We start from the raw sequence: 9,791 nt of genomic DNA on the forward strand, positions 1-9,791 counted from the left end.
GAGAAGAAATTCAACCCTTGATGTTTGGAGGCGTGAATCCTTGGAATGATGTTGGTTTAAGGATTATTGATGTGTTATTTAAGGATAAAATAAATAATTAATTAAATGGTTCAATGGGTACTTTTGTAATTTAAATCAAATTTGGACTATTACAGCCAAAAAAAATTATGACTCGGCATAAAAAAAGAGAAAATTATAATTAATATGCCAAATTTAAGAGGACAAAACAAGGATTCTAACGGTCTAAACAATTTCATAAATGGAGTTACGTAGCAAAAATTATGGCCATTTGAAGCTCAAAGTTGGTTGACCAGGTGGTTATGGTGGTTGGTGAGTTGACTTTGATAAACTTTAATCAAAATGATAGCAACAAATTCAATGTATTTAATGGTCCAATTAGTTTTTGCTATTTCAAGCTCCACAGAAAGATACGATATGTCAAAGTGAGCCCAACCCTACGAGGGAGAAAATGGACAATTTTGATCAAAAATTTTTATTGAACTCAATTAGTCCAAAAGGTGTTTTTTTGAGTTTAAAATAATTTATCTTGAATATTAGAGTCAATTTGAAGTCTTTTTAAAAGAGTTTTGCTCAAATTATTATTTAATTTCTCCTAATTATTATTTTCTCTCTCCTAATTATTATTTGGTCAAAGGGTGTTCAAATGGGGTCAAAATTGAGCACCAAAAAACTCATTTGAAATATTTTGATGATATGGACAAAATGCTTAAGTCCATTTTCAAAAATAATGACTTGTTAAAAATTTTTTTACGTAAGACCATTTTCATGCATAGGAACTCTAAGTGCATAACTTTATGTAAAAGTTACTTCAATTGGTCATTAGATTTATATGCATGATCTTTTTTAGTGATAATAGGTATCAAGAAACTCTTAAATGAGCTTTTGAGCCTTATAATAATCATTAGACAAAAATCAATAGTTCTAGGGTTTAATTAAGATTGAGCTCAAGAGAAGTCTAACCAAGCTTCAGTTAATGAAAAGAGGGTTGACAAAAAATGAGATCACAATAGCTACTAGACAAACCAATTTTTTTAAAAACATATTATCTGGTTTAATAAAATATAAGATGGGATATGTCAAGCTCTTCTAGTGTAAGTGGTGTACAATTTTTTTAACTAATTATTTAATATAAATTTAGTGATTTTATTAAATTATTTTGCTTTATTTTAAGGACTATGGACATGCAACTAATATATCTTTGCATGCATTTTTGTGTTAAATTTAATGACCTGGTTAATTGAGGGACTGGGGGCGGGTTCTTAGTTAGTGGGGTGTATGGATGGTTTTTTTGATGAAAAATGAAGTTGGACTTTGAATTTAATGGTCAAGATTGGGTCAAATCAAGTGGATTTCGGTTGCTGCCACTTGGACCAATTAAATTTAAGCACAAAGATTATTGATGTGTTATTTAAGGATAAAATAATTAATTAATTAAATGGTTCAATGAGTACTTGTGTAATTTAAATCAAATTTGGACAATTAGAGCCAAAAAAATTTATGACTCAGCATAAAAAAAGAGAAAATTATAATTAATATGCCAAATTTAAGAGGACAAAACAAGGATTCCAATGGTCTAAACAGTTTCATAAATGGAGTTACGTAGCAAAAATTATGGCCATTTTAAGCTCAAAGTTGGTTGACCCGGTGGTTATGGTGGTGGGGGGGGTATGGTGGTTGGTGAGTTGACTTTGATAAACTTTAATCAAAATGATAGCAACAAAGTCAATGTGTTTAATGGTCCAATTAGTTTTTGCTAATTCAAGTTCTACAGAAAGATACGATAGGTCAAAGTGGGCCCAACCTAGGAGGGAGAAAATGGACAATTTTGATCAAAAATTTTTATTGAACTCAATTAGTCCAAAAGGTGTTTTTTTGAGTTTAAAATAATTTATCTTGAATATTAGAGTCAATTTGAAGTCTTTTTAAAAGAGTTTTGCTCAAATTATTATTTAATTTCTCCTAATTATTATTTTCTCTCTCCTAATTATTATTTGGTCAAAGGGTGTTCAAATGGGGTCAAAATTGAGCACCAAAAAACTCATTTGAAATATTTTGATGATATGGACAAAATGGTTAAGTCCATTTTCAAAAATAATGACTCGTTAAAATTTTTTTACGTAAGATCATTTTCATGCATAGGAACTCTAAGTGCATAACTTTATGTAAAAGTTACTTCAATTGGTCATTAGATTTATATGCATGATCTTTTTTAGTGATAATAGGTATCAAGAAACTCTTAAATGAGCTTTTGAGCCTTATAATAATCATTAGACAAAAATCAATAGTTCTAGGGTTTAATTAAGATTGAGCTCAAGAGAAGTCTAACCAAGCTTCAGTTAATGAAAAGAGGGTTGACAAAAAATGTGATCACAATAGCTAGCTAGACAAACCAATTTTTTTTTAAAATATATTATCTGGTTTAATAAAATATAAGATGGGATATGTCAAGCTCTTCTAGTGTAAGTGGTGTACAATTTTTTTAACTAATTATTTAATATAAATTTAGTGATTTTATTAAATTATTTTGCTTTATTTTAAGGACTATGGACATGCAACTAATATATCTTTGCATGCATTTTTGTGTTAAATTTAATGACTAATTAAAGTAGAGGTAGACTTTTCTAAGAAGGATGGCTATCCTCACTAGATAGATGGCCCCATATATGTAATGGATGAAGGATTGAAGGAATGAAAATATAACTATATCATATAAATAGAATAGGCATACCATAACGAATTTTATCAACTTTTAAAACCTTACAAACTTAGAAAAAAATATTATTATATATTAAATACCAGATGAAAAATATAATATAGTTATATCAATATTTGTAAAATAAGTAGAAAATAACATTCTATAATTTTTACAATAAAATTTGCTCATATATTAAGATATCGTAATCTTTATTAAATTTAGCAAATTATATATTAAAACTTTTACAAAAAAAAAAATTCATCAAAATTTTAAGTAGAATAATACTACCCTATCTTAACTCAAATAATTTTCTCAACTAGCCTAATGGATGGTATTATGATACATTTTCTAAATATACTTGTATACGTGGGTATTATAGATTTGATCCCATGAGCATTTTATACTAGCTTGTTAAAATTGATATGAAACACTTAATTAAACTAATAAGATGCATTTTAGGAGATAATTAACTAAATAAATTTTATTTGGCATTCATCTAACACATATAAGCATTTGATCATAGTGTGTTTGGATGAATATCATTGTGAATTCATGATATTTCATAATATCTCAAAATCTACCATATTGATCTTAGAGATCAGTCACCTTTGCATGATATGAACTTTTACATAGGTTTACGAATATAAATTTGATTCTTGTAAGTTATATTTAAAATCCAAGAGTAACATATGATAATTTGTTTGCTTTTGTATGAAAATAAGAATTATCAATTTAATGTTGTGAATATAAATTTGATTCTTGTAAGTTATGTTTAAAATCCAAGAGTAGCATATGATAATTTGTTTGATTTTGTATGAAAATAAGAATTATCAATTTAATGTTGTACCCATCATGTCAAGTATAAAACTATTTATACAATTGACTTTCTATTTTTGTCTTTATTTCTAAGCATGTTATTTTTAATTATTTTTTATTATATACATGTTATTTATTTTAATAACTTTACATTTATAAGGATATTATTATTATTATTTTTGTTTAATAAACCCTATAATAACTTTGAATTAGTTATAGATATTAAAATAAGAAGAACTATACATATGTGTGTAACATCAATAAAATTGGATAAATTTAACTAAAAGTACCAACACAAACATGAGAAAAAATAGGTACATGAACTAAAGTGGACATGAAGACACAACTTACAGAACGTGAGGCATAACATGCACTAGAAACTTTTTTTTGATAAATTATTAATATAAATTATATACTTTCTATTATTCTACACTAAAAGAAAATTTATTCTGGTGAAATCAAATCAAATATGAGCATTCATTAATCATTTTTAATTTTCAAATATTTTATCAATATTACTATCACTTTAAAAATATTAAAAATATATATAAAATAAATACCAAGTCATTTTCAAAATAATAAAACAAAATATGAACACATGAGCATCTCTAATTGGAGATCAATAATGAAAGGTAAGTGTTTCCTAGACTCAGATTATTTAATTATCTCAAAATTAATATTCCTATAATTATTTATCATCATAGTCCAATTCAAGTTAAATGATTAAATTTATTAAAAACAAGTATAATTTTGAAAAAAAAGTCTTAATCATCTAAAATAAATTGATGCATACGTCACTATAATATAAATATAACTTTGGCGGTTGAACACTTTGATGTTAGGGGGATCAGGGCACGGATTTGGATTTGTGTGAACTTGACTTAGTCTTGCTTTTAAAAGATGTTTAGCATGACATTGATTTAATTTCAGATAATGGCACAACTTTTGTTTTGGATTTAGAAAGCTAAGGGCTCATATATTTTTGGCTTGGCTTCAATCATTACTTTTCACCCACAAAAATTTGCAAGTTTGAAGAAATAAGGTTTGTGATAGAAGAAGAGGCATATGTGCAATTAAATAATAGTATTGTGTCTAAGGAAATATGAGGGGTAGTAAATTTATTTACTTTGTGACTTCTATTTTTGTTATTTTGAGATCTTATGTAATCATATCATAGTTAGGTCCCACTTGTGCCTTACTAAATAAAAAAGAGTTAGTTTCTTTCCCTTTTTTTTTGTAAAGTATCTTTGATATAATATTTCAAGTGTTAGACACATGTTCAAAAATATCAGAATTGTGCATGTATTCAACATCTATTTGACACAAAGACTACAAGCATTTGACAGCAGTGACACTTTATAGATGCTTATACATAGAGTGTCTATGTATATTAAAATGGTGCTTAAATTTACTTGTCTATCAAATATTATTCCCTTACACCAACTTCAATTTTTTTATTGATAAATAAGGAAAGATTAATGACCACATTATTTTGAATGACTTATATGACCTTCATTAGTGATTTAAATGCAATAAAAAATGTGTAGTGATGTTTATTGATTTACTATGAATTTTCTTTTAGGTTATCATTGATTTAAAAAATATAATAATACTTTTCACTTTCTAACTTTGGTGCCTTGTAAGTTTGAGTTGAGATCAAGTGGATAAAATCAATATAGTTAAGAATGAAAAGTAAAAAAGTTCAAGGTTCTCCTATTAGTGTATATAAATGCCACTTAATAAAATCAATGTTATATGATTTAATTTTTATAGTCATTCAATCTTCTTTATGGTGGATCTCAAGATGAGTTACCATCAAGTCTGTATCCAAGGAAAGGCACTTGAAATTTTGTGTTCAAAAGTACATAATGAATATATAAATAGATGATGATGTTATTAAATGATCTCAAGATGAGTTACCATCAAGTTTGTATCCAAGGAAAGGCACTTGAAAATTTGTGTTCAAAAGTAACTAATGAATATATAAATAGATGATGATGTTATTAAATCATTATAATTAATAAACTCAAAATATTTACTTTTCACATGACTTGCATTTTTATACCTTCTATTAAAGACTTTATAATCATCCAGCTCGATGATATACTCATTTATAGTCAAGTTGCAGGATAAAATCCCATACTTATGCTAAGAGTGTCTAGCCTCCTATAAAGAATCAACTATGTCTGAATCTAAAGAAGGGTGACTTTGAGATTAACTTGAAGAATGTAAAGGGCCTAAAGGGTTTGTAACTATAGAATGTAGGCAATGTGCATAATTTCATGGAATCATATTAATATGTAAAAATAATCATAGAAGACTTTGTTATATTGTAGCCCTCCTTTATTTACTAAATAAAGCCTATCGTAATTCCTTTGAGAGAAAATTCATGAGGGCATTTTTCTTTTCCTTGAAGAGAGGATAAATGTAACACAAGTAATTGCCTTATTGAATTTAAAGTTATTGATCTTAGTGAAAGTTAATTTATCCAATAAGCAATGGGTGTAGACTTGATGCATGAAGAAATACTTGAAATATAATTCTTAGATATAATATAATGTGCTAAAAAACTACCTTATATATAATGATCTATTATTACTTCTATTATTAACTAAGCATTGGTGTCCTTATCTTATTTAGAAGGATTGTAAGTAAAAATTAAAACATAAAGCACTTTAATAAATCCAAACAAAGCTTATACTCCATCATGATTGCTATATGTAATGGATGACATATTCATAATAATTCAACATGGTCATTAGATATAAGAAAGAAGTTCATAATAAGATGGTCAATGATTAGCATGTAATTGGGATGATGATGGCTAAGAAGAAAGAAAAAAATGGGGGAACTAATGGTAAGTTGATAAGGGTTGTTGCGGTTACCATGGAATGGTGATAGCATTATTTTGCAACTATGCCATTCATCTAGCTGATGATAATAAAGAAAAGGAAGCAATGAGGAAGATGAAGAGATTTGATAAAACAAAACAGTTAAATGCTTTATTTTATAATTAAGTTAGGAAAATAAAAAATTTTCCTGCAATTAAATTTAATATAATTAAAAATGTAAAATAATAATTTATGGTAAAATAAAAATGCATATAAGGAAATGATTTTATTCAATAAAACATATTTAAAATTTTGGGTGTTTAGTAGGATAAATTCCAAATGTTGGAATTCATTCTCTTGTTCATTTTCTATGTATTTCAAATATATTGGATTTGAATGGATTTCAAATACACTGCATTGTGCAAATTGCTCAAGTTGTTGTGAGCCACTGTCATTGATGCTCACAACCCACCGTCCAGTCATCCATGTGCCCACCATTCAATGTCATCATAGATTGTTGTCACTCGCAACGCCCCCCCACCCCCCAGCCATTCGTTGTCACCTGTAGTCACCAACCAGCACTGCCTGCAACCACCAGGTACTTGCTACCATAACTACTCATCGATCACCCATTGCCCACTGTTGGTTCACTACCATTGTCCTTTAGTAGTGCTTGTTAGCCATGTATTTAACATTGATTTTCTTTTTTTTAACCAAAAAAAAAAATGAAGTCCTGCATTTACTTGTATTCCTTTTATACTGTATTTATTTTTCAACAAACCAAACAATTCCTTACTCATCAATGTCGCTCACTACCACCATCATCACCACCTAAGTCCTGACATAGTCACCGTACACTCACCACTCCAACTTTAATATGTTTATTTTATATTAAATTATTTTTCTTCAAATTAAACAAAAAAATACAATATCTCATATTTATTTTATATAGAACAAAACACAACACATTAGTTTCACACTATATTTTTCTCATATTGCATTCATTTTCACCTTAACAAAAAGATTTACATACATACCACTCAATTTCCTTGTATTTAGATAACTAACACCTAAATTTTAATGTTTATATGCATGAAAATGCATATTTTACTCTTTCTTTTAAATTAAAATAGTGATATTTTTTATATGATAAACTAATTAAAGTTTAGACAGTAGATATGTAAATACATAAAAATTAGATGGTATGTATGTAATTATCTCAAAGAAAAAAAATGGCGTTCTGAGCAGCCACCGCCAAGGGGTTCAACAGCACTGCAGAAGGCAAAGGAGATTATTATTTACTCTCATACCCCTCTCCTCAAAGGCCCAGCAATAGGAGGGCCAAGATGGAACCCTTGTCCCCTGCGCGGCGGCGATACTTCCGCCAAGCTACCCAGTGGCGATCCCCCTTGCGTCGGAGGGGAGCGCACGAACTTCCGCGGAGGTTGCGATGATGAACCCACGCACCCACAATAACACCCACATCCATACCCAATCTCCTGATGAAACCCTCCTGGGGCCCCCATTCTAAACCCCGACCCGCCGCCATACCCGAAGGCCACGCCAGGCCGCTGGTAAGCTCTTGGAGATCCATTCTGCAATCCTCCACCTCCAAGGTTCGGCGTGCTCCTCACCCGATGCATGCCTTCACCCCCCATATTACCGTGTAAGGAAGGCGAGGCCCCATTAGAACAGACGGCGAAAAGGGGCCGCGGGTGTGGGTGGTGCGAGCGTTCGTGGATGGCGAGACCTCCATTGATGGCATCGACATATCGTTGATCGAGAGGGACGGAGGGTTCGGCCGCCGCTGATGCTGCAGGGTAAGGAAAGAGGAAGAGGCGAAAGAGCGGGGAGGAGGCGACGGCGGAGGATCGCGAGCGGCGCTCAAGACGATCGTATTCGTGAATCATATGGTACAGATCTTCATCAGTTTTGACAGTCACGAGGGCGTCTAGGTCCTCTGTCATCAGCTGGTACTTCACCACCAACTCCGCTTTGAACATGCCGGTGATCTTCTCCATCAGATCTGCAGCAAGAGAAAGACCAGATCAGATAAATTTCTAAAAGTTTTTTACTAAAGATTTAATGTTTGGGATCATGTTACTAACCTTTAAGCGAGACAGCGCGAGGAACGGATAGAACGCGGGTCTCGCCGCCTACGTAGCGAAGCAGTCCGTCGTAGGGGCGTGGTAGGATCCGGCCGCCATAGCTGCAGAGAAACTTGAGGCGGTTTCTTGGGGATGAGGGGATTTCCTCCATGGGGGGGATTATGGCCGGTGATGCTATTGTTGTCAATGGTGATCGTGGTGGTGGTGAAGGTACAAATATGGTATGGAATTTTGATCGATGGGCGGTTTAGGGTTGCAAGAAGATTGTGGGAAAGTGAGAAATTTGCGCTCGTCGGGTCGATTCGAGGAATAACCGCAAAAACAGAATAGACAGGGAAGTTGACCTACCTCTTACTGATCGCTCCTTTTAACGATTGGATAATGCCATCGCAGGAAGAAATTTATTAATGTAAGTTTTATATTATTTATTTTTAAAAAATATTATCTAAAGTTCATTCTGGATAATGTTCCTGCTATTATCTTATTTCCCTCTTGAAAGATAACGCCCGGCCTTTCCACGTCTTGGTTCTCTATTCCTATCGTGTGAGACTTCTACTAGTTTAATGTAACATAAACGGGTGTTGTTTTTCATTATTTTGTAATATTTTTATCATGTAATATGGTTTAGGTCATTTTGATGGCGCAATAATGTACTGATAGAAAGAATATTAGAGAGGGAAATGTGGTCTCAATGTCAGTTTGAGGGCTTGTTTATCATTTCATCTCACGGGTGGATGCATGTCATTGCTTTTGTGGTGGTGCGATTGGTTTTGATTGATGTTGTTTTTTCAGTGACATGCTGTCAGATCCACTTGATTGGACTGCAACATTGTTTTAGCATTGCGGCCTCGATTGGGCTTTGCTTCCGCTTGGGCCAAAGTCATGACATTAATCTTGGCATCACAAAATTGGCCTCTACTCTTTGGTCTAACGCCACATCTCCCGTTGACAGGAATATGACACTCAAGTTTTCTCCCTCAAGTTGAAATGTCGGTCTTTGTCATTTCTATATTGAGGTTTATGTTGCGAATATGGTAACTGGTTTACTGTTCAAATTGACATTTTCTCATGTTTGACAGCTGTCATTTTGATATTGAGGTTTATGTTGCGAATATGGTAACTGATTTACTGTTCAAATTGACATTTTCTAATGTTTGACAGCAATTTGGATTTGAAACTCGAAATTAATTGCTTTTAATTCCTTCTATGATTTGTTGCGTAAGAGAAAATGAAATAATTAATGGGCTTCATTAATTATTTGATTAATTTCTTAATGAGTTTAATGACATGATGAAATTAATAAATAGGGAAATTAATAAA

The 9,791-nt window shown here is 31.4% G+C and overlaps 1 protein-coding gene across 1 annotated transcript; it reads right to left on the reverse strand.

Moving 5' to 3' along the window:
• Positions 1–7,582: 7,582 nt before the first annotated feature.
• On the reverse strand, positions 7,583–9,155 carry LOC110030925. Its single transcript, XM_020733920.1, has 2 exons — positions 8,472–9,155; positions 7,583–8,389 (listed from the first exon to the last, which is right to left on the reverse strand). Exons 1-2 carry the CDS (start codon positions 8,620–8,622, stop codon positions 7,668–7,670), a joined length of 873 nt encoding a protein of 290 aa, XP_020589579.1. The 5' UTR covers positions 8,623–9,155; the 3' UTR covers positions 7,583–7,667.
• Positions 9,156–9,791: the final 636 nt, after the last annotated feature.

Source organism: Phalaenopsis equestris, unplaced genomic scaffold, assembly GCF_001263595.1.
Source record: "Phalaenopsis equestris unplaced genomic scaffold, ASM126359v1 Scaffold000761, whole genome shotgun sequence".
Classification (NCBI taxonomy): Eukaryota; Viridiplantae; Streptophyta; class Magnoliopsida; order Asparagales; family Orchidaceae; genus Phalaenopsis; species Phalaenopsis equestris.